Genomic DNA, 26,237 nt, shown 5'->3' with positions numbered 1-26,237 from the left:
AATCTTCAGAACTTAATCCTGGGAAAGATCAGGTATCAAACTGGTCAACCCATGCTCTGTCCCAAGCATGTCCAAGATGTTCTTCTTAAAGTTCAATGGGCCGAACTGCTCATTGTCCAGTCAAAGCTTCTCCACCTAAACAAATTATTCTACTCACTTGTACTCCAATTTCACCGTTGGTATACTTTCTGTTTACATCATCCAAGTCCATAACGTACATAGTAAACTGTGTCAGCCTGCAACACTAGTTACATATCACCAGACACTTGCTTAGTATTCAGATTTTTCTGTCCTTGGCTATTTCCTTAGCTAAATAATGAAAGTGCCTTTATAATGAATAAACTCGTGTGTCGCTACCAGTCTCTTGTGAAACAAATTTATTCTGCAAGCCCCTATTATTCATCAATAATCATCTTCTTAAAACAACTTGTTTTATCAGACACCACTGATTCTCTACAAATCAATGCTAGTTTAAACTGAGCAGCTAGAAAAAAAAAAAATCCCTCTCACTTTCTCCTTAAATCACTCCATGCCCATAATTCCTTGGTTTTCGTCTTTCACTATTATAACATAAGAGTGAATCATTGAACTTTTAAAATTTGAAATAACAGTTACTGAAGTAAGATTACTTGAGTTTTAAAGCTAGGTGATCTGCAATTTTCTAATTTGTTTTGTTCAAAATCTTAATTTGAAAGCCATTAAATCATTGGGATCTGTTGTTCTTTGGTTCATGATATTCTCACTACTACTTTGGTTATAGAATTTCCCAAGTTCAAATTCAGGTTTTGTTCCAGGCCAGGAAGATCCCACAAATATTACTGCTAAATTATCATTCAACATACCAGCTATTTATTTTCAACTAAGATACTGTATTTCCTTCATCTATTTTCACATTGCTGCCAACATTGTCTTTAACTATAGTGAAAAACTAAGTGTTGATGTAGATCTTCCTTGTATTTCTCTTCAAATTCCCATTTTTGAGATCTGTTTTTCCTCAATCACTTGCTGTTCTTTGCATCTCTCCTAACTATTAGGACATGTAGTAGTTTTCTCTACATCAGGGACAATTTTAACCTAACTGATGCTGGTTTTAAGGCCTGACTGTTTTGACTTTACATTATAGAAGAGAACAGTATAAAGCATGTGTAAGACTGACAATTCGACCATTTTGTGGCTCAGTTAAATTAAGCACCGCCACTTCCAATCAACCTTGAGGCTATTAACATCATCTCTAATGATCGGTGGTAAGGTATGAACATCAAACAATCTGCAATGTAATTAACATGTACATCTCTCCCTAGGCTTTCGGATTCAATTTTTAGTCAAAATACAAATCATTTTTGTTAGTATACCATAATATTTCTCTGTAGATGTAATTTCAGTACTTGATCACAATTTGTTTTAAAAATATACAAAATGGGATTATTCCATCCACCATACAAAGCAAATTACCAATGCTTGTATAAACAACCCTATTAGATATAAAGCAAGACTGATGGAATGAAGGCTGTAAAGTAAAATATGACATCTGTATCAGATACATCTGCAACTGAAGTGCTTAAAAGGTTATATGTTGAACCATTAAAATATAAAAACTCTTCACATCTATTCCTGTTCATTCGATAAGGTCAGTGACAAGGCACAATTTTCACTACTCTTGTTAACCAATCCTTGGTCACACTGTTCAGTTTACAAAATTATGATGGACACAATGTTAAGTTTTGTTTGTCTTTAATGTTCTGTTGGAAATACAACGGACTTTTTTCAAAGAAACATTTCAGCAAGCAGTGTACTCAAATTTTGCTCTGCAAAAACTAAATAGACTTCCCCCAACAGCAAACTTTTCATTGTTAACATGGGAAAAATTGAATTAAACTCTTCAAATACATTTTGTGGCGGCGACCAAACCATATCACGCTGCAGCAGCACAAGTAATATTGGCGTTTTTTGGTTGGATTATTACCACGCCAATATTTACGTGCTGCTAAAGCGTAACTGGCATTTCATTTATGTGTGTCCCCAAAGATTTCTTGGATTATGTAGGAAATGTTGTTAACCAAAGCAATTCATTGCTTAGGAAATAATTTTGTTTCTGGTTTAACCATAAATCACTAAAGCAGCAAATAATGGTTTGAGTTATGAAAACAGCCCTGCAAACCATGATGTGCTGCTACAGCAATTTAAGGGCACAGGGAAAACATTTCACAATCTTTATTTCTTCAATGTGCATTGTGTTTTTCTTTGAAAGAACACTTTAATTGCAAGTAAATACAGTTCAACGTAATCTGAAAAGACCTACCTGAAGAATCAAAAACCTGTTGTGATCCAGATCGATTCCATGACTGCGAAGCAATATTCCTACATCTTTAAATGTCGATTTCTTTCCATTAATATGGTAAACAGAAGAATTGTCCTTGTAGGCAGTTCTTGAGACGTAGAACTTGCTATTTGGAATAACTTCAAAATCATCACCCTCCTTTCATTAAAAGCAGTTTTGAAAAAAAAAAGTTTAATAACTCATAAAGCTGCAGCATATGGCACATTCAACAATTATGTTTTCTGTTAGCAGTGCAAAAGCCAACTACAAGACGTACAGGTATGTAGGTTAATTGGCTGGGTAAATGTAAAAGTTGTCCCTAGTGGGTGTAGGATAGTGTTGATGTACGGGGATCGCTGGGCGGCACGGACTTGGAGGGCCGAAAGGGCCTGTTTCCGGCTGTATATATATGATATGATAAGACAGTTGCCTTTCAATTACATTGGATTAATAAAGGGGAATAGAATGCAACAATCATTCGAGTGCTTAACTATACATTTTAGAAATTAAATGTTAAAATTATTGATCATACAACTTAGTCCCACAGCACATGTGTCATCTAGCAATGTCCAAAAGCAAGTAATTTTTGTTGAATGTAGCCAATTTTAAACAGTGAAACACCAAATCTCCGCCAAAACTTTATTTTACAAGGGGGAAAAATTCAGCCTCAACTGTCATTTTCACTGCATTAAATATCTATTTGTTAGTTATGTAGAGAGATCACAGATTTAGTTAAAATATTAGTATATGGGTATAACAATTTAAAAAAAAAAAGATTTTTGGCAAGAAATGTGTTCAAATTTCTGTTTGCAAAACGTCCATCAACTAGTCAATTGATTGAAAAATCTGGAATGTGAATAGCTGGTTTATTTGAAAAAATCAGTTCTCTTAGAAAACATTATAGATTTCTGCTATACTTAATAAATGAGCACAAGTAATTTTTTTATTGTTCACTGTAACATTTCACTTGTCCCAATTGAAAACAAAAAAACAAAGCAAATTAAGAGATTCGATTCAACAATTTACCATTGCTAAAAAAGCCAGGACAATTAGTTAATTACCTATTTCATCTTCCACATATTTACTAGAAACCAACCACAGAAAATTAAAAGGTGAAGTGACCTTAGTTAAAAAATGTACCGTGCTTCAACTTTTAAACAGCATAAATGAAAATAAGTTGGAAATTAACAATTTTTAGCTTCTTTTAAAAATTCGATTAATTACCTTATCTATGATTTTTTGAAAGTGAACTTCAACAGTACAGCTCTGAATGTCTTTGTGTTCATCGGAATTGTGAATGAGTACAGACAATTTTTTTGAGCGAATTTTTTGGGCCCTGTACCCAAAAACAAACAGCATTGAATCAATCACATTTGATTTCCCACTCCCATTTGGTCCAATAATACAAGAAAATCTCTGCGAAGAAAAAAAGTTACAGAAAATTGGAGATATTTTACATGTAATTTTTCCTAATCATTATTAATGTTGCTATTGATTAATGTAATCAAGTGAGCATAGCGTGTGATGTGCTCCACTGCCAGCCCTCCACTCACACAAAAGCTCCAAATTATTGCTCTTTCACAAAGATATTAAATACTTCATTTATTTTGGTAAAAGAAATTCAATTAAAAAATTCACAGGACACCGTATCTTAAATTCACATAAATTCTAAATTTAGGGGAACTGATCAAGCATTTTTTAGTTTCACATCTCCACCCAAAACATTTCACAACCCAGTTTCTCAGCCACAGGTTAAAAAAATGAAAAAGATATTTCTTAAGATGAACTCACAGAATACATATTTATATTTATTTTACCTTGTGAAAAGGACCCAGAATTTGTTCTTGAGCATAGGATTTGAAATTTTGATTCACTATATGTGTAATCATGAGACGAGGAGCTCCAGGTTCATTGGTCATTGCTGGGGGTGGAGGAGGAGAAATGCCAGCTAAAATTTCTTCCAAGCTTTGATTATTTATTGGTTCAACTGCAGCGTCTAAATTGAAATAAAACAAATCAAATAGTATTCCGTCAAGGAAAAGGAACTATAACATTTAACTTAGCATCAGCTTTGCACTTCATTGTTTTAAAGGAAACCACTTCAGAGTTCCTAAAACATTAAGAATGGTTTTATTTAATAGTCAATTACAGCAGCTACTATTGTCTGAAGAAAAAGGAAGTATGGATATACAATTACAACTTCTGAATTGTATAGTTTAAAATTTTTACTGACAAAATAGCAAGCACTAAATGTAAATTGCTACTTCAGAAAAATTAAATCAAAATGTTTAAATAAGATTTTTGCCTAAAAATCTCACACCAATCTCACAAAAATCATTACCGTGGATGATAGGTTTGAAAGGTGAAACAAAGGATAACTTTAAAAAGATCAACAAACTATCTAAGTATATGGTCAAAACTCTCGAATTTGGTGAAAAGGGGGGAGGGGGAAGAAGGAAGGTGGGGTAGGATCTGTGAACGATGTTTTACATCTGTATTTAAATCCATCTCATTGTACAATTATCAAACACCGTCAGAAGACATATGACAAGAACCTTTGTATTCATTTGAAAAACTGAATATGAAATATACAGCAGGTCAATAATAGTTAGTAACTGTCCAACTTGCACTAGTTTAATGCTGCTATTGAATCTTGTACGTTTGCCAAATACTCGCTGAGTAGCTGCAACGATCTACGAAAACGAATTTAAAACTAACTGTTGACATTGAAACGTTAAAAAAACATGAAAAAAACAAGCAAATAAGGCATCCCTCTTTTTAATTTGTAAAATCTTACACATCATCTTCAACTCCCGAACGCAGTTTTGTATTCCAGTCTACAGAAAGTCAACCCCTCCCCCACAATTAATGTACTGTACAACTAGCGCAAAGGAAAAAAGGCACACAATGAAAAGCAAACTCTAACCCCTTAGCGCAGCAGTCTACGGGAAGGGGGGTGGGGGAGAAGCGAACTGTCAAATAAAAGTCATTCATTGCACAATTTGGAAAAGGAATAAATCATCATCAGGGTAAACCTCGATTATTACAGCGCACACGTCTATGTTGAATACCGTCAAAAAAGGCAGCTGAAACTTTCCAGGAACAAGTAATAATTTCCAATGGTGAATGAAATTATTAAGTTAAATTAACATCTTGTCACAAATTTAAGTTGACGACGGCTGTTTATCTCGTTCTACATCAATGAGCTACATCGGTTAGAACCAAATAAACATAGATCGAGTCCATTTACAGTACGATACCAAATTCCTTCAAAGGGAAAATAAATCGAATCGGCAACCTGTTTCACAATCATTCCGGCGGTAGATCACAATTTTCAAACAATTATAAGACAACGATAACCGCAAACTTTAATTGATTTAAAATATTCCAAGGAGTGAAATCCGTTCTTTTGAACAACGAATGACTTATATACACAAAAAATATCCAGCATAAACGAAGAAATTGAACTCATGTACCTATTCTAACTTCATCTACATTTGATGTGGTTGCCTTTTGTTGGATATCCATTCCGTTGTCAGTCGCATCCAAGGGCTCTGGTCCCACCGGACCAAGTTTTGCGTTTTGCTTTGCTGTGGAATATTTCATTTTGGCAGGCATGGTATAACCTAGACTATAAATTGCTAAAGAAAGGAAAAAAATAATACAAGTCATCCCATCACGGGCATTCAATTGCTTCCCCTTTCAAAACGCAAACTCACGAAGACGGGTTGAGGGGGGTATGTTAGAGATGAAACGAAAGCTTTTGTTCTTAAAAGTCTTCAGAAAAAAACATTGCTAAAATATACATTTACAACAATTTTAATCAGATTAGAATGTACTTTACTTTTCTGCAATCCGATACCACATGATGATGTTTAAAGGCAAGGTATAAAATCATCCATAAACAATTTGCACATTAACAAAATTTTGCTACAGGGTACAGCATTTATTTAAAATAACGGATTTACAATCTTTGATCAAATGTTTAAAAAAATCGGTACATTACGACGTATATTCCAGCCAGTCTACGTCACTCTCAGATTAAATAGGCGCACAAAATCTTAGAAAAACAAATTTTTTCATGGTTCCTGCCCAATATTAGACCTCCGGACGAAACAAATGGTTTTACTTTTGAAAAATGTACCAGATACGGAAAAAATCTTTAAATTACACTGTAGATGGGAAAAAACAAATACAAAATACATTTTTTTTTAAAAAAGTGTTTAAAATCCAGATTCAATTTTACAATAGTAGTTAATTACTCACCGGGGGCACACTAACATCACCCAAAGTTTTAAACCAAAGCAATAAAGCAAATTAGGGGGAGAAAAGATTGCAGTTAAGAACCACTTCCCTGAAACAACATGTTTACAAATTTGTCATGCATCTCATCCCGCTAAAAAAAAGATTTCGCTTCCACTGCAATAAATACCCCCGAAATCAATTCGATTTCCGACTTTGAGGCCCGAACGGCTTACTGTTATTTTTTAAAAAATTTAAGGATGATTTTTCGATCGTTTTGGGGCGCGGAAAATAAAAAATAAAGGAATAAATTGAGGATAAATTCGAGCGCTCACCTCGGTCCCAGTCGAAAATGGCGCCGAAAACTAAACTTGACTGAAATTCGTTGGAGGACAAAGCATTGTGGGTAAGCCGGTTTGAATAAATGGGGCCGATGCCAACTTTAAAAAAAACAAATTCAAAATCCGACAGATCGGCACCTTCAACTCTGCCCGCGAGTGAAAAATATATAAACCGGGTTTTAAATTTTTTTTAATATTGTAAAAAAAAGTCACACGCGTTTGGGTTTTTTTTTCGGTTGCGGTTGCCAGGCAGCGGCCGCGCGCGCGAGCGAGCAAGAGAGAGAGAGAGAGAGAGAGCGCGCGCGCGATGGGCCGTGCGCGTGCTCGCCGAGCGGAGCATCACCACTGCATCGAGTGGCTGAGGCGACAGTGGAGCAAAAACAAAACAAACCGCGGACATCTTCTCCTTTTGCATCCTTTGAGGTAAAGTAGTAGTCGTCGTCGCCTCAATGGCCAACCAGCCGCGCGTTTTTTTTTTTGGGGGGGGGGGGTGTCAGGGGTTATAGGGAGAAGGGAGTAGGAGGGGGGGGGGGGTTAGGAGGGGAGAGAAAGATTAGCCATGATTGAATGGCGGAGTAGACTCGATGGGCTGAATGGCCTAATTGTGCTCCATCACTTATGAAACGACAGGGATCCTCACTTCTGCGTCGTCGTCGTCGTGCTCACCAAGCATAACCCCCGTGTTTGTTTTGATTTGAAATGGTATTGTGGCCCGTTATTGCCAGTAGGGCAAACAGTTGTTTGTTCCAGCACTTTGGGTGTATCTCTCTTTGTAAACTAGTATCTGAAGTTTCTTATGTCTCTATTAAACAGTTGTTTGGGCTCCATTAGAGTCAGAAAGCAGGGAAACAGGCCCTTCGTCCCAACTCGTCCATGTCGACCAAGATGCCCCATCTAAACTATCCTATTTTCCCCTGTTTGGCCCATATCTTTCTAAATTAAACCTTTTCCCAATTTCTTCATCTTAACTCAATTTCTAATAAAATGGTATTGTGGCCCATTATTGCCAGTATGGCAAACCGTTGTGTTTACTCTAGCACTTTGTATGTGGCTCTCTCTTTGTAAACGAGTATCTGAAGTTTCTTGTGACTCTATTAAACAGTTGTTTAAGCTACATTGGTGTCATACAGCAGGAAGCAGGCCCTTCGGCACAATTCATCCATACCGACAAAGATGCTACATCTGAGCTATCCTATTTTCCCCAGTTTGGCCCATATCTTTCTAAATTAAACTTTTTTTTAATATCCTCATCTTGACTCAATTTCTAATGAAATGATATTGTGACCCATTATTGCCAGTAGGGCAAACAATTATTTACTCCAACATTCGCCTCGTTCTCCCTTAGTAAACGAGTATCTGAAGTTTCTTGTGCCTCTATTAAACAGTTGTTTAATCTCCATTAAAGTCATACAGCAGGGAAATTGGCCCTTCATGCTAACCATGATTCCTCCATCTAAACTATTCCTTTTCTCAATTTCCTCTTAATTCAGTTTCTAAAGAAATGATATTGCGGCCCATTATTGCCAGTAGGGCAAACAGTTTGTGTCACTTTTTTTGTAAAGCAGCACTTGAATTGTGTCTATTAAACAGCTGTTTTAACTGAATTAGAATCAAAAAGCACGGAAACATCTTTCCTCCATTCTTTTGAGTTAAATCTTAACTCAATTTCTAAATACATCGTTCAAGAGAAAACAGAAACATTTCCTTCATAAAAGATATTTTTGTTTTGTTTTGTAACAGGCATTTAAAACATCCTTTTTAATTGGGAGAATTAAACATGTCTTTGCCAGATAGTTGTTGTAAATGATGTGTAAATGCACTTTTAAAAGCTAGTAGCGAATAGAAATGTTTATCATCAATAGAAGAACATTGCTGCGCCATGCTAAAAGCTTGCAGCTGTTTCTTTCTCAAAAGTAAGCTGCATCAGAAAAGATCATGGTGTTTCATTCAACCGTATCTCTTGTTTCTAAATAGTCTTCTGAAGGCTCTTTAAAACCCACTATTTTTAATATATTTTTGACTACTTAATTTTTGGGGTTTGGTGTCAGATTTTGTTTAATTAAAACTCTTGTGAAGCACGTTAGGTTGATTTAGCGTAAAATAGATGTTGCCCAATTGGAAGTTAATAGACTTGATAACTTGCTCTGCATGCAATTGACAAACTATTCAGAAAGCCAAAAATATTCAGTTCTGAGTTTAAGAAAATAACTGCAGATGCTGGTTGGTACAAATCGAAGGTATTTATTCACAAAATGCTGGAGTAACTCAGCAGGTCAGGCAGAATCTCAGGAGAGAAGGAATGGGTGACATTTCGGGTCGAGACCCTTCTTCAGACTTCAGTTCTGAGTTAATATTTTTTTAATTTGTTGGGGCTTAATGCTTTGTCATTGGATCTGTTGTGAGAAACATGCAACTTAATTGCTTCGGCTTCATAACTAATATGAACCTCTTGATGATTCAGGATTTTGGGGATTCATTAACATTTTTAAATGTTCAAAATTTATGTCCTTGTATGGCTGCAGTAAAAGAATATATTGTTTCAGTAAAATACTCTTCGGGAAAATAATAATTTGTGACTTTTATGCGGATTTCAAATTTGTTTATATAGTCTGTGTTTCTGTTTTATTGATATTTACCAAGTATGTGCAACTTGATGATGTTTTTCCTCAAATTTGGCAGCCACCAAAGACAATTAGTGGGACTCCAACTGCTTTTGGAGTTAATTTAATCATTGCAACTAACCCACTTTCTAAACAATGAGACTGAAGACATCATTCCTGAAAGAACCAAAACATATCCTTTTGAAATAATGTATTTTTGGGGCTTTTGTAATAGGAATTAAAAAATAAAATCCTTTGTTTTTAATTGGGAGAATTGACATGTCTTTGGCAGACTATTGTCAAAGCACATCTATAGTTTCCAACTTGTGTATGTATTAGTTGATTTTTTAAAAAAACATTATTTTATTTGGAGACACACTTTGGGTTGATTTTTGTTGTTGTTCCTAATTTGATAATGAAATCACACTTTTTAACAAATTATGATCTTAAATGCATTATGATGCATTTGCAATTGATGTAAATGAATGAATGATTGAATATATAACTTTATTGTCATTCAAAACTATACAGGCGAGTGCATATTTGAACGAAATTCCATTGCAACTATTGTATAAAACAGCATTACATATGTAACTAAACCTTTTCTAGTTCAGAAAGATCATTTGACCTGAGACACTAAATCTGTTTCCAGACCTGTTTAATATTTCCAGCAATTTCTGTTTATTTTGGATGTTCAGTGGCTAATAGAGTCAGAATTATACAGTATAGAAACCAGTCCTTTGGCCCATCTCAGCCATGCCAACCAGGTTCCCTACATGAGCCAATCCCGTTTACCATCATTTGGCCCATATCTCTCTAAACCTTTTCTATCCATGTACCTGCCCAAATGTCTTTTAATGATTATAATTGTACCCATCTGTACCACTTCCTCTGGCAGTTCATTCTATGTATTCTCGATTTGAATGGTTGCCCTGCAAGTCCCCTTCAAATCTTTCCCCTCTCACCTTTGTCTTCTAGTTTTAAATGTTCCTACTTTGGGGGGAAAAACTGCGACCATTAACTTTTTCTATGGGCCTCCTGATTTCATACACCTGTTGAAGGTTACCCTCAGTTTCCTTTGTGCCAGAAGGAAAAATGACCCCACCAGCCTGTACAGTTTAGAGAGGGGTGTAAACTGCCTATAAGGCGCTGCTCTATAAGGCGCTGGTAAGGCCGCATTTGGAATATTGTGAGCAATTTTGGGCACCATATCTGAGGAAGGATGTGCTGGCTCTGGAGAGGGCACAGAGGAGGTTTACAAGAATGATCCCAGGAATGAGTACGTTAACCTATGATGAGCATTTGTCGGCACTGAGCCTGTATTCGCTGGAGTTTAGAAGACTGAAGGTGGACCTCATTGAAACATGCAGAAAAGTGAAAGGCTTGGATAGAGTAGATGTGGAGAGGATGTTTCCACTAGTGGGAGAGTTTAGGACAGGAGGTCATAGCCTCAGAATTAAAGGACGTTCTTTTCTGAACGAGATGAGGAGAGACTTCTTGAGTCAGAGGGTGGTGAATCTGTGGAATTCTTTGCTACAGAAGGCTGTGGATATTTGTAAGGCAGAGATAGATAGATTCTTGATTTGTACAGGTGTCCGAGGTTATGGGGAGAAGGCAAGAGAATGGGGTTAGGTGGGAGAGATAGATCAACCATGATTGAATGGCGGAGTAGACTTGATGGGCCGAATGGCCTATCTCTTATGCTGTAATAATTCTATATTCATTACTTAACTATGTTCATTAATAAATTTTCCGCCAAACTAGTAAAAGTTTTTTTTAGTCAAACATCTACCGGCCCTTCAAATATTCTTGGAAAACCCAGATATGCACCATCTAACAGGTTTTCATTATTTTGTGATTTTTGTCATGTAATCCAATCGAATCGCTTTCAAGATGAATTTGATCATCTCCACAGCTTCCGGGATTGGCCATGGAAGTATAGGGGAACATTTAGAATCGGTTAACATGCTTTGGAGAAGAAACAAAAAAACTATGACTAAATTAAGTTTACGCTGCAACTGGCTCAATGCATTGATAACTGATGAACTTTTCAGTAGTTTAGTAGTGCATTATTACTTTGTCTACGAAACAACAAAATACACTTTAACATGGTTGATTTTCTGTACAGGTCTTTGGACCATCTTGAGGATGTGAAAACATATTTGTAAATATAGGAGTTTCATTAACTGCCTGGAAATTGAGAAATGTTACCATAATTTTGGACATTTTAAAGTCTTCACCTTATTTTTCTCCTCATCTCTGAGTGATATTTGGGGTAAGATTTCACAGTTGGCAATTTATTTCATGAATTTAAATGATCAGTTGGTGATCAGATCAGAATAAGGCAACAAAAGCTGGAAATATGCGAGTCGGACACCATCTTGGGGAGAGAATCAAGCTTAAGTTTTTCGGCTCAAAGATCTGAAACCAAGTCCAGTCCCTTTGTTATTTGCTCTCCTCTTACTTCCTTTACAACTTTTGTCTCAACTTTTCTCGGGATTGGGTGAAAGATCGCCAGTCTTTTTCTCTCTATTTGTCTCTCTACAGATGCTGCCTGAATTGCTGAATATTTCCAGTGTTTTCTTGTTTCTATTTCCATTCCTGAATTCAAAGAGAGGCTGTGCTTGGCCTATCCGAGTGTGAAACAATACTGCCCTTCAAGGATAATGGCCCTGGAAAAAATTCTCCTTTGCAATTGGACACTACACCTGATCTCGTGTCCCTTTTGCTGCCATATCTGTAATTTGTGAAGTTTACAATAATTTTAATAAATAATTTGGTCCAATAAAATATACAAACTGCAGCAAATGTCACACATGTTAAACTGTACATTTATACCCTCTCTGTACATCTGCATCCGAAATTCTTACAGGAATATTTGTCACCAAATTGTTATTTGCTCTATCCAACAAAAGTGAGAATATTACCAGGCAACTACAAGTTAAAAGTTACAGGTGAATAAATGGTCTTGCGGATCTTGGATTGAAATCCAGTATAGGCAGAATATTTCATGTCAGTCCCCTGTTAATTTCATTCAGCTGTTGATGAATATAAATGCATTCTTAGCACCTTGCCTGTCAATGGGAAGTGATTAACCTCTGTTTAGTGCACATGAACTGTTGACTAATGTTGTAGAATCTAACTTTCTTGATAGAGAGATCTTCACGACGTTGCAGTTTAGTCAGTCGTTTATTGAAGTAGCAATGCAAAACAGATTAGTATATCTCCCGTCGTTAACTTGTTTGGTAAGAACTACAACCAGATAAATCTACTTAAAAAGCATGATATATCAAAACAAAATAAAACATTGTAAATGCAGTGGCTGTTTTAGTTTTCTTTTCAATTATGCCAAAAGGTGAAGGGCAAATAATGCAGACAATATCATAATTGGATCGACTGCCAAAATACAATGCTGAGCTAAATTAAGAAATATTTTAAAGGTGGTGAATCCTAGGGAAATGGGAGAAGAGTGGTGGAGTGAAGGAGATAATCTTTGAGCACTGCACAAAGTGTGGTTGCTAATAACAATGAGAGAAGAATTGGCAAAATAATGGAGATAGAGTCCAGAGCTGAAGGAGGTTATGGAGGAATTGATTTTTGGGTTTCAGGGGCCATGATAAGGCAGAGAGGACAAGGGTACTGGGCTATTAGTGTAAGATTGGATATGATTTTAAGCAGTTAGTGTAATGAAATATCTTAGGAAAAGGTAATCAGGATGTATGTTTAGTTTTGTAGGAGCCATTTTGTGTTTATAAGCTATTTTAGCATATTATATTCTTTGTTTCCTGCTGTATTATTTTTGGACACCAGGGGGTTGTCGTGAGATAATACTAGGCTTATGTATATGGAATGGGAGGGGCCAGAATTATGAGTATAATTCACCCAGCACTGACGTAATGCTTCAGTGACACCAGGTGTCTGCTAGACATAGGGTTCTAGCAGGCCATACAAGCCAAGCCTACTAAACATAGGGTTTTAGTAAGTCAGTAACAGGATACGAAGGAGTGACGGTGAGGTACTAAGTTCTTACCAAACAAACAAGTTAGCGACGGGAGATATACTAATCTGTTTTGTATTGCTACTTCAATAAACGACTGACTAAACTGCAATATCGTGAAGATCTCTCTGTTGTTTTTGCGTCAAAAAAGAAATATAGCCCCACCTCCTTCGTCAACGGTAAGCTTAAGGACTTTATTGGGAAAGACTAAGTTGCCGCTACAGGTTTTTTGAAATACTTATGATTGTAGAAATTGAGCAGTAGATTTAGCGTTGCCCGGTTTTCTAATGTTAGAAACGGTAAACAATGCAATGGGTCTATGTTTCGATGCAGAAAGAAAAATGCACTGTGTTTTATTGTGGAATAACCCAAGGTTCAAAGAGGCACTGACAATAACCCTACTTTGAAAGTAGAGACAAAAAGTTAAGTAGAAACTGAAAGCTGCTGTTAACCAAGGGATCAACTTCAACAATATGAGGGGGAAATTCATTTTTAAAGCATTTTCTTGATGGTATCTGGCGAAGGTGGTTAGGTATTACACGTTAGTAGTTTCACTTAAAATGGTGATAACCATCACCAAAGCAGCTTGTATGTTAATGATGTTCTTGCATTGCTTTTAGATTGGGTATTCCAGCATTTGAAAAGAGCAGCAGTAGAGGGAGGCCAAAATATGTCCAAGTCAGAATATTGTGAGATTTTGTGAGGATCTTGAAGTTGATACTATGCATCTTTTAGGTGGTGCATGTAATAAGTTTGGGGAGAGTTGACTTTCAGAACGTTGATGGTGAGAGATTAGTGTTGATGACACCACTGAATCTCAAGGGCAGATATCTACGTCACAAATTTGCAAATTATATGTCACTGAACAGCTAAAGTTGGATGTTATCGGATGAATGAGAGCTTTGATTGCTTCAATATCTGAGGAAATGCAAAAAGTTGAAAATATTCAGTGAGTCAGGCAGCATCTATACAGAGAGAAATTGAGTTAATATTTCACACTGATCATCTTTAGTCCGAACTAATGAACTGACAAAAGATTAAAATATCTTTGGACTGAAATTTGAATAGTTTCTCTCTGCATAGAGATTGATCTGAAGACTTGCTGTGATTAGTTTTAATTTTTGATTTCCAACATTTGCTTTGTAGATATTGCAAGTGGAACTGAGATCCGTCATCTGAGAATGGCACCACTTCTGATGGAAGGAATGCCATTGATTAAATGTTTGAATGTATTTGGAATCAGAACACTGCTTTCATCTCCCTGGTAGGCAAGGATGAATGGTGTCCAGTGACTAGTGTCAGGTGTGAAGGGTTTTCCTCTTGATATTGACAAGTTTTATTAAGGGTCTTCAAAATAACACTTGGTGAAACATTGGATGAATATCCAGATCAACTCACTTTTTACCTCACCTTTGACATTTGGCTCTTAATTCAATGTTTAGATTAAATCATCAATTAGATTGGAGCAGTGTACTTGGTGAAACCAAAACAAACCATCTTTGAATACGTTATTGATATTAGAATTAACAATAATGGTCCTCCTTGTTGCTTCCCAACCAGCAACTTGCAGATGCAATCTGAATCATTTGCGGTTAGTGGTTGTGTTTACTGTATGTGTGCAACAATTTGCTTACAAAGATTCAATGATATCTATAATGTGGATCCTCCATTCCCAGTATTTTTACTAATAAACATCAGTTCAGGCTATCCTCGGCATTGGTGTCACTGATATGGCCTCAGATCAGGATCTAGTATTACTATAGTGGAACACTGGGCTGTTCTACCATTGGACTCCAAATGAAATTCAGCAATAAATGAAAATTTGCTGGAAATCAGAAATAAAAACAAAAAATGCAGTGAACACTCAGCAGATCAGGCAGCATTTGTGGAAAGAAACCCAATTAATTCTTCAGGTCAGAGATCCTTCTTTAGAACTGGGAAATAAATACTTTTTCCAAAAGTGGTTTTAACTTTGCAGACGTGCTGGAAATGATAAAGAGGACATAGGGATGATTCGCAGCAGAAACTTCGTTCTGACGCAGACAGAAAGTGAGGTAACTTTGAGGCAGTCAGGGCTCGATGTCAAATTCTCCAGCATCGAGTACTGTAGAGAAGATCACTTTCTATGAGTTTCAGAGAACTGGCCATTTCTACTATAAGTCATCTATCTGTGATACTGGCACAGTCTTCTCTTTGCATTAGTACAACCTGATCTGCCGGGCATGTCCCACACCTCTGTAAATGACCATTATTGTTAATTCTAATATCAACTCGCAATACAGACAAAAAAGTGTAATGGTTCCTCTAACTGTCCCCATTCACCCACTTGACTTGGTCTCTATCGCAGATACTCCTCCTTTTGTCCAGTCCACAATGTCAAACATTTACATATCTTAATCACCAGCACAGGTGACATCTGTGGCTGTACTTGAAGAAGAGCATGGAGACTCTGGCATTTTCTTTCCATCTAATGACACAAATATGGATCCTTGATCCTGCAACTCCCTATACACTGGGATCAGCCAATCTTCCCTGTCCCGCCTGCAACTGGTCCAAAACGCCGCAGCGAGACTCCTGACGGGTACCCGTAAAAGGGACCACATCACCCCGATTCTGGCCTCTCTCCACTGGCTCCCTGTACGGTACAGAATCAACTTCAAGCTCCTCCTATTCACGTATAAAGCCCTAAATGGACATCCCCCCCCCTACATCAAAAATCTTCTAACCCCCCTCTCTAACTCCAGGTCCCTCAGGTCGGCCGACTTGGGGCTACTCACTATCCCGCGGTCTAGGCTTAAGCTCAGGGGTGACCGCGCTTTTGCGGTTGCAGCTCCTAGACTGTGGAACAGCATCCCTCTCCCCATCAGAACTGCCCCCTCCATCGACTCCTTTAAGTCCAGGCTCAAAACCTATTTCTACTCCCTAGCGTTTGAGGCTCATTGAGGAGGCGCTGTGAACTGTTTGCGTGCTACTGTATGTTTCATTTTTTTCCTTAGTACCTAATCAGATGTACAGCACTTTGGTCAACGTGGGTTGTTTTTAAATGTGCTATACAAATAAAATTGACTTGACTTGACTTGATTACTGGTCTCATGGCTTTTGGTGGGACCGTGCAAAATAGTTGTCACTTTGATTAAAGCACAACAGTGACTGCAGTTCGGAACTATTTCATCCTCTATGAATTGTTTGGAGACACTGAATGTGTGTCAGGGTTATGAAAAATAGTTCTTTAATTTCAATGTCTCCTCACGAGATAGTACATATTTATAAAAAAATGAGTAAATGGCATCTGGATGAGGGGCCCATAAAATCCACCAGATGGCGCCATATCTACACAGGTCCCTGGAGAGGTCTAAATAATGTCAAATTGCAAATTTTTGACATGCAACTACACAATTAACTGTCTCCTACAATTTAAGGAAGAGTTAAAACTTTCTTAATGGCCAAATCTGGGATTTGTCAGAAATCTGTTGGTTTTGAAGGTTCTCTTATTTGTTTGGGATATATCTATATCTTGTAATTTTAGATCCTGATGGCCATATCTCTTGTATAATCCAATTGCATGTTAGTTCACATTTTCAGACATCTGTTGATCAGTTGTCTGGAGGAAATACAATTTGCAATGCTTCTCAACTTTAAGAAGTAACCGTGGTAAAATGGTAGAAAAAAATTGGAGTCGTAGAATTATACAGTGTGCGTACAGGCCCTTCGGCCTAACTTGCCCACACTGACCAACATGTCCCATCTACATTTGTCCCACCTACCTGCATTTGGCCCATATCTTTGGGATGTGATGCTGAGGATTTATAAGGCGCTAGTCAGGCCACATTTGGAATATTGTGAGCAATTTTGGGCACCATATCTGAGGAATGATGTGTTGGCTCTGGAGAGGGTCCAGAGGAGGTTTACAAGAATGATCCCAGGAATGAGTAGGTTAACATATGATGAGTGTTTGACAGCACTGGGCCTGTACTCGCTGGAGTTTAGAAGAATGAGGGAGAACTTCATTGAAACATACAGAATAGTGAAAGGCTTGGATAGAGTGGATTTGGAGAGGATGTTTCCACTAGTGGGAGAGACTCTGAATAGAGGTCGGAGCCTCAGAATTAAAGGACGTTCTTTTAGGAAGGAGATGAGGACGAATTTCTTTAGTCAGAGGATGGTAAATCTGTGGAATTCTTTGTCACAAAGGCTGCGGAGGCAAAGTCAGTGGATATATTTGAGGCAGATAGATTCTAGATTAGTACGTGTCAGAGGTTATGGGGAGAAGACAGGAGAATGGGGTGAGGAAGGAGATGGATCAATCATGATTGGATGGCAGAGCGGACTTGATGGGCTGAATGACCTAATTCTGCTCCTATCACTTAGGATATCCCTCTAAACCTGTCCTATCCATGTACCTGTCTAAATGTTTCTTTATTGTTGCAATAGTACCTTCCTCAACTACCTCCTCTTGCAGCTCAATCCATACAGCCACCACCCTTTGTGTGAGAAAGCTACCCCCTCAAGTTCCTTTTAAATTTTCCCGCCTCACCTTAAACCTCTGTCCTCTGTTTCTCGACTACCCTAATCTGGGCAAGAGACTCTGTGCGTCTACCCAATCTATTCCTTTCATGATTTTGTACACTCTTTCAAAGAAAGGTACTTTTAAAAAAGAAAAATTGCTACGCTGAAATCTTACACCTATCATGGGATAACACTAACATCTGGATTAACTTCAAGACAAAAATTGTGCCAGAGAGAATAGACAGAATGCAAAATCTGGTTTACAATTGATTGACCAACAGATATTAAATATAGGCTAATCGGGAATATTGGTCAGTGACATGGGGATTGTTTGGGATATTTGAGCAGACGAAAATCAGAAATGGGGCCAACATTTCCGTGTGAAACTGTTAGCGTCTATTCAGATTGAAAAAGACAGGAAAGAAACATTTAATGTTATCACAGTACTTTTGCAGTTCAAACTGCATTATCCAGTACTTTCAATAGGAAAACAAAAAATCTCAAACAAAATTGGACAAATGGAGAGGAATGTATTTTGTGAATAAAGGTCCTAGTTTTTTATACTCTCGCTTGCTGAAGGAGGCACTGTTGACTTTAGCAATAAAAGAATAAGTTAAACCTGTATGGCAGAAGTCATTTTTTTACTTTGCATGCCTAGATATGAATATGAAAACTAAAGGACAAATACTGAATATTAAAATGCTTGGAAATTATATTTACTGAGAAATGTTTAAATATTCCATCATTTGAGTTTAGATTTAGCATTCATTTGGCAAGTAAAAATTGATTTAACTCTACAAAGTTTTTTCCCTCCAATAATGTGATATGTAAAACAGAGGCAAGCACAGCATTTATTGTCTGTCTCCAAAGGTCCTTGAGAAAATGGCAATGATGTATTGTGGTCAGTTATGAAGGTACTCTTGGTGCTTGGATAAGAATCCACCAGTGACGAAGGAATAGCAGTGTATTTTCAATTTAGGTGAGCATGTGACACAAAGGAGAAGTTGCGTGATGTTTGCATGCAGCTAATTCCCTCATGAAAGTCATGGGTTTGGGAATATTGGCAAGTTGCACCCTAGCGCACTCTGTTCCTCTACTGGTAGAAGTGGAGATATCAAATGTTTAATGTTGTGGGTGATATTACCAGTCATAGTGATACAGTGTGGAAACAGGCCCTTCGGCCCAACTCGCCCACACCGGCCAACAATGTCCCAGCTACACTAGTCCTACTTGCCTGCACTTGGTCCACATCCCTCCAAACCTGTCCTATCCATGTACCTGCCTAACTGTTTCTTAAACGATGGGGTAGTCCCAGAAGTACTGAAGGTACTATTGTGTTTGAAGGGAGGCAAATCACCAGGGCCTGATCTGATATATCCGAGGACATTGTGGCAAACTAGAGAGGAAATTGCGGGAGCCCTGGTTGAAATTTACGAGTCGTCCTTAAATACAGGAGAAGTGCCGGAAGACTGCGGGGTGGCAAATGTTGTACTTCTTTTCAAGAAGGACTGCAGGGGAAATGCTGGGAATTATAGGCTGGTGAGCTTAACATCTGTAGTTGGTAAGTTACTGGAGAGTATTCTGAGGGATAGGATATACGGCATTTGGACGGGCAAGGGCTGATTAGGGATAGTCAGCATGGTTTTGTACGTGGGAGGTCGTGTCTCACAAATCTGATTTATATTTTTGAAGACATAACCAAAAAGGTCGATGAGGACAGAGCTGTAGATGTTGTGTACATGGACTTCAGTAAGGCATCCGACAAGGTTCCGCATGGTAGGCTGCTCTGGAAGGTTAGATCTCATGGGATCCAAAGAGAGATAGCTGAATGGATAGCAAATTGGTTCCATGGAAGGAAGCAGAGGGTAATGGTTGGTACCAATAGATTGGGTAGGTGCACAGAGTCTTTTGCCCAGAGTTGGGGAATCGAGGACCAGAGGACGTAGGTTCAAGGTGAAGGGGAAAAGATTTAATAGGAATCCGAGTGGTAATTTTTTCACACAAAGGGTGGTGGGTGTATGGAACAAGCTGCCAGAGGAGGTAGTTGAGGCTGGGACTATCCCATCGTTTAAGAAACAGTTAAACAGGTACATGGCTAGGACAGGTTTTGAGGAATATGGACCAAATGCAGGCAAGTGGGACTAGTGTAGCTGGGACATTGTTGGCCGGTGTGGGCGAGTTGGGCCGAAGGGCCTGTTTCCACACTGTATCACTCTGAAGACTAGACCTCGACTCACTAAAGTTCAATGACTGAGGGAATCTCATTGAACAATAAAGTTCTTTGGAGGCTGGATAGGGTATGGACGATACTTCTTGCGAGTAATTCTAGGACTAGAAGACATTGTTTCTGAATAAGTTGATAGTTGTTTGAGGCAAAGACTTATTTTCTTCCATGAGGAAAATTAATCTTTGGAGTTTCTTACCCTAGTGAATTGTGAAGGCTGAATTGTTGAATGTGTGCAAGGCCAAGATAGACCAGGTTATTTGTCTATTGAGAGTTGTGTGTTATGGGCAGCAGGTACACAACTTGAGTTGAGACCAAGATCAAATCAGCCATAATCTACTGAACAGCAGCACAAGCTAATGCAGGGTCTATAGATGGCCATAGACCACATCTGTGGTGTGTAGTAATAGAATAAGCAGCAATTTTTATTATGTTGTTACCACTGCACACATCCAGGATAAATGCAGGGTAATCCATTATGTGCAAAATACAAAGTAACTCAGCAGGTCAGACAGCATCTGGGGCGGAACTGGAAGTTTTGGGTTGGGACCCAAAAAAGGGGTCCCGAGCTGAGACATTGTCTGTCCCGAGCTGAGACATCGTCTGTCCATTCCCTTCGCTGATGCTGCCTGATGGACTGATTTTTTTCTCTCCTGCATTTGTGTTCTGCCCAAATTTCCAGCATCTGCAGTTCCTTAGGTCTCCGTATTCCAGCATGCCCTTGATTTGTGTCTTGCAGATGGTAAAAAGGCTTTTAGATGTCAGGACGTTTGCCATCCTACTTTCTGTAGGATGCCTAGCCTCCGACTTCTTGTAGCCATGATATTTGGCAGATACAGTTGAGTTTCTGGTCATCGGGTATTTAACCAGGATATTAGCTAGGCATTTAGTCACAAAATGCTGGAGTAACTCAGCAGGTCAGGCAGCATCTCGGGAGAGAAGGAATGGGTGACGTTTCGGGTCGAGACCCTTCTTTGTTGGTAATAGCATTAGTTCAGTTTATTTTATTGTCACCTGTACCGAGGTACAGTATAAAGCTTTTGTTGTATGCTAACCAGTCAGCAGAAAGACAATACATTCCATTAAATGTCAAGGGTCGATGGTTAGATTCCCTTGTGTTAGAGACTGTCATTATCTGCAACTTTTGTGGCATTAAAGTTACCTGTGACTTATCAGACAATGTTTAAATGTTTCCTGGGTCATGCTCTAAGCAGTCGTTGGCTGCTTCATTTGTGTTGAGGAACTGTGATTGGAACTAAACATTATGCAATTGTCAGTGAACAACCTCAACCTTGGTTTGAAGGTCATTTGATGAAGCAGTTGAAGATAATGTTTACTGATAATAGAGAGCGAGGCGTGCTTTCTCATCCAGTGAAGTTTCACAATGAGGAGAGCCCCCCCGCAGTTTCCAGAAATGAATTTCATCTTTCTAATTTTGGACCAATCTTGTTATATGCTGACAGATGAAACGAGAATAAGCTGATATTTCCAGTGCCATTTGATGAAATTCAGCATGGACATATTTAAACATCAACAGAATTAAATGATCATTCAGCTAGGAAGACTGAAAACCAGTTTGGAAAGAAAAAGTACGAGTAGAAAACATTTCCCCCCCTCCAAGCCCCCCCCCCCCCCAACAAGATGTAGAGGCCAATACAATTTTACAAAGTCTGTCCTGCAACTCTTAGCTCTTTTTTTTTTTAAGCAATTCACAAATGATATGGATTGCAAATGGCTGGCTTCCTGGTTTTCCAAAGAGCCTTCACTATCCCTGGTGGACAAATTAGGAATATGATGGAATTAATACACCTTTAACATTGATTCCTTTCATAATTTTTTATAAATCATAGAACCGCCTCCTATGTACACTGTAGAATTTCTGGGGGGTTTTGAACGCCACCTCTCAAGACAATGACTTCCACCTTTTAGAATTGCAAAGACACCAGGTTAATGGGAATAACATCTCCAGTGCATTTTCTGCCAAGTCACATACCTTTCTGAATCATGGACACCAAGAGAAAATTGCAGACCAAGCTAGACTTGTAGAGTAACAAAGATACAATAATTGAGAGGATATTAAGAGGGAGACACATAGAGTGTATGTCAATGAGACAGTAAAAATGGTATAAGGGATGCTTTCCTTTATTAATCTAGCATTGAACATAAGAGCAAGGTGGTTATTGCCAGGACTATTTATCGTGCTGGCTCTCCAATATACAGTTGTGTCACCATGTTGCAGGAAAAATCTGTTTGCGCTTGGTAGCATGTTCAGAAGATTTTTGAGGATCTTGTCAGGGCTGCAAAAATATGGACGTGTTGGAAAAACTTGCATTTATTAGTAGAAGGTAAAAATCAAAGGGTGTGGAATGAAATTAATTGGTGGAAGGATTGGAAGGGGAGATGAAAAACAGTTTATCATGGACAGTTCATCTAGAACTAAGCTTATTACTCTAATTTTGAACTTTTCGGACTACAAATTTACAATTTCTGCATACTTTTGCAGTTGCCTCCAGGCAGCAGAATTGATAGTTATGCAAGTGAACTGGAAAATGGCTAATGTCATATCTTTATTTAAGAAGAGAAGAAAGCCTAAAGTAAAAAACTTCCAACCAAAAGAGAAAATGAAAACATGCATTAAAATATATTAATGAACCGTTAGCATGTATTTTGAAAGGGAAAATCTAATTTCTCCATCTCCTTTGAATTCTTTGAAGAGGTAACAGAGGGAGTAGGTGCAAGTATTGCAAAGTGCCCGAATTTCCAGCAGGAAGTTTAGAGACCATGAAAGAGGTCAAGAAATTGGGTAAGAGAATGTGCAGTCAGACAGAAAATAGAATATGTGGTTAGTTGCTCGAAAGACAGTAAACCAAGTGTGGGAACAGAAAATATAGTTTCAAAATTGCAGAAGGTCGAAAGTGGCATCCCACTGAATTATTGCTGAAACCACTTTGAGTCATAATTTCTACTGCTGATGTATACTGCTGATGACTTAAAACATACATTTCTACATTTTAGATGTAACCAAATTGCTTAGAGAGGGGATAATGATCATTGAGGAGCACTACAGCATGTTACAATAAACTACTAATAAACTTGAGGATATGAGTATAGAATTGGCAAATACAAGTTAGCATGTTAATTGCAGGGCAATACGTATATCTCGTTCGGAAAACAGGAATCTAAATAGGATAAATGAGTGAGAAGTCGCATAGGATACATGGGGAATGGATGAGAAAGAGGGATAACGGTGTTTGTGTGAATTGGTGATCAATGGCTAGAGTGGATTCGGTGGGCCAAAGGACCTTTTTCAATGCTGTATCTCGAAACTAAATTCAAATTGTATTATTGGCAGAATTTAAAAGTTATGGTCGGTGGAGAGAGAAATTGAGAAACTGTTTCTTACATGCTATTTCATTTTTAATTTAGTTATGGTTTCAGTTAATTTGCATCAAATGTATTTTTCACATGTTTTACACGGGGTTTCATTGAACTGTTACTTTTAGATTTAAACATGCAAAAATATGGCAGGAAGAAATATACAATTACTTAGCAGTGTTACTCTGCTCTGGAAGCCTTCCAAAAGCTGAAGGAAACCCTGGAACTTCCACATAAACCATAAGTCATTATTTAAAACTTTACACATTATAATCGCACAAAATAATAGATCCAAAGAAGGAGCTAATGGCTGTAACCTAATCGTATGGTTCGGATGGTATTGTAAAACACTCATTCTTTGGTTAATGATGCCATCTGATCGCCTCACTTAAATTACAACTATGTAATTCATTCTCTGTGAATCCAATATTAAACTGTCCTATCGCTATTATTTCATTATCCTAATGCACAGTCTGAGTTGAGTTAGCTCCATATTGGCAAACCCTTTTAGTTATCTGGTGGAGTTTGACGAATCTCAATCATATTAAAAACAGATGGCAAATCTAATTTGGACATTACTTTTGCAGCAGTGACAAGTAAAATAATGGAATAATTTAAAGGGAACAAATTTATGGATTATCCGTATAACAGTTAGTAAATAGCAGCAAACATGACTTTGGCATGATCTTGTCCGATCATATCTCATTGCCTTTCAAAGACTTGGTTCATAAATGTGATGATGTAAATCTTCTGACTTGGTTACCAAGACTTCCAAAGCCTTCGACAGAGTTTTTCAATGTTCTGGTAATAATTCCAGCATAAACTTGAAGCAGTGCTAATTTATGATTACATTTGGAAATAACTAACTGGTTTAAGGTAGGGAGGAAAGGATATTGGAATGACAGAAGTCAGAAAGTGACATAAATTGAAAAGTTGTTCTGATTTAATGATCTTTACTCATCCAGGAGTGAGGCAGCGACAGCATGGTCACATCCTTCACGAGGTGTGGGCTTCAAACCAGACAAAAGCAGTTCTGAGGTCTGCATTGAATTCCAGTGGAGTTCATGGGTTAGAGCAGTGTGGTTTCCCACTCCCATAGGTTGAGGGAGCCCATTAAACCCAACTGCACGGAAGTGTTTGAATGACCAGCCAGTGGCCATGTGCTGCTTTTCAAAAGGAACACACCGTGATCTGTCCAGCGCTCTCATCTTTCCTGTAAAATCCATATTCTCTATTGTCCATCCAGGCCCTGGAGCAAATTTCTCAATAATTACTTCACTGTTTCCTGCCTTAACCTCTGCACCAAATGACTTCACCTCCAAGATGATTTTACCATCTGCTTCAACTTGCATTGCCAAATCTCCACGAAGTTGAGCTATAAATTAGGGATCGCCCTTAAATTAAAGTTTTTCAATTTTCCTTCATTGGTCAGTTTTAAATCACGATGTAATTCAATGGCGAATAGCTATTAATATGCTGGATGACTATTCTGATTGAACATGATAAATAAATATTAACCACAGGTTTAAAGTTGGTAATACAAATAAAATTCTTATATAATTATAAATCTCACAAATTTAACTGAGCAGGCAGCTAGGCATGAATTTATATTGTTTTTCCCGCCTTTCATGGCAGTATTTTTTTCAATTTTTACTTCTCTCCTGAAATCCTTTACTGTTAGATTGACTGTAACTTCCTTGGAGAGATTTGGTGCAATTTGCTTTTGGGTTGCATTCAAGCAATGTTGGTTAATATAAAGAATGTAAATTGATTTTAATGACCTTGCAGCACCATGGGATAGAGGGAGTAACTATAATGATGACTGATTATAATATTTTATGTAGCATTTAAGCTTGAGGCAGATAATGCAAACATGCCAGCTCAACCATAGAGGTATTTATTTTTAACATAGGAATTGCTTAGGTTGGTAATAAAATGCAAACTGTATCACCAAATTGGGCATACTATACTCTCTATGCTGAATATAATATACTTTTGAATTTCTATCTTAGTTCCTGTCTAATATTATCTTGAGAACGGGAACGGTCAAGTATATCAGGATCCTAATTTATCAAAGAGCATATTATGCCCAATTTGGTTTTCTGAGAAAACCAGATTGGGCACAATATGCTCTTTGATAAGGAGTGTAGGAAAGAAAACTGCAGATGCTGGTTTAAATCGAAGGTAGGCACAAGATGCTGGAGTAAATCAGCGGGTCAGGCAGCATTTCTGGAGAGAAGGAATGGGTGACGTTTTGGGTCAAGACCCTTCTTCAGACTGATGTCAGGGGATGGGGCAGGACCTATGCTCTTTGATAAATTAGGATCCGAATATACTCGACCATTCCTGATTAGGATTTTGATATAGCCTTTGGATCCTGATGTACTATTTTTGATCGAGTGTACTCTGATCTTTTCAGTTGTAATCCACTGAGGTTTCTCTGAAACTATTTCTGAAACCTTTGTTGAAAAGAACTGTATGTAATTTGTAGAAGGAAATGGACAGATGATGTGTTGGGGCTGGATCCTTCTTGAGGTTGATGGAGTAGAGGGGAGATGACTACTAGAAAGAGGAGACGGGGAAGGGTGGGGCAAAAGCTAGCAAGTATTCGGTGGTTCCAGTTGAGGAGGGTTGT

The 26,237-nt window shown here is 37.9% G+C and overlaps 2 protein-coding genes across 5 annotated transcripts in view; one reads left to right on the top strand and one right to left on the bottom strand.

Annotated features, from left to right (window-relative positions):
* The window catches only part of smc4 (structural maintenance of chromosomes 4), a 36,959-nt gene extending 30,053 nt beyond the window's left edge, over positions 1-6,906 (bottom strand). The window contains exons 1-5 of one of the 2 annotated variants that reach the window (XM_078410861.1): positions 6,895-6,906; positions 5,794-5,958; positions 4,135-4,313; positions 3,542-3,733; positions 2,300-2,476 (exon numbers count right to left, since the gene is read on the bottom strand). In XM_078410861.1, coding sequence (XP_078266987.1) covers positions 2,300-2,476; positions 3,542-3,733; positions 4,135-4,313; positions 5,794-5,935 — 690 coding nt within the window. In that variant the 5' untranslated portion in view covers positions 5,936-5,958; positions 6,895-6,906. Of the gene's footprint in view, positions 1-2,299; positions 2,477-3,541; positions 3,734-4,134; positions 4,314-5,793; positions 5,959-6,583; positions 6,687-6,894 lie in introns of those variants that run through there. The other variant, XM_078410862.1, reaches the window with a different exon arrangement.
* A 268-nt stretch (positions 6,907-7,174) lies between these two features.
* Positions 7,175-26,237, top strand: part of ift80 (intraflagellar transport 80 homolog (Chlamydomonas)) — a 145,220-nt gene continuing 126,157 nt past the window's right edge. Inside the window, exons 1-2 of one of the 3 annotated variants that reach the window (XM_078410068.1) lie at positions 7,175-7,323; positions 9,580-9,696. In XM_078410068.1, the coding sequence (XP_078266194.1) occupies positions 9,657-9,696 (40 nt within the window). In that variant the 5' untranslated portion in view covers positions 7,175-7,323; positions 9,580-9,656. Of the gene's footprint in view, positions 7,324-9,579; positions 9,697-14,643; positions 14,762-26,237 lie in introns of all 3 variants that reach the window. The other 2 variants (XM_078410069.1, XM_078410070.1) reach the window with 2 other exon arrangements.

Source organism: Rhinoraja longicauda, chromosome 13 (genome assembly GCF_053455715.1).
Source record: "Rhinoraja longicauda isolate Sanriku21f chromosome 13, sRhiLon1.1, whole genome shotgun sequence".
In the NCBI taxonomy this organism is placed as follows: Eukaryota; Metazoa; Chordata; class Chondrichthyes; order Rajiformes; family Arhynchobatidae; genus Rhinoraja; species Rhinoraja longicauda.
The sequence above is the reverse complement of the archived record's forward strand: the minus strand, read 5'-3'. Positions and strand labels throughout refer to the sequence as shown.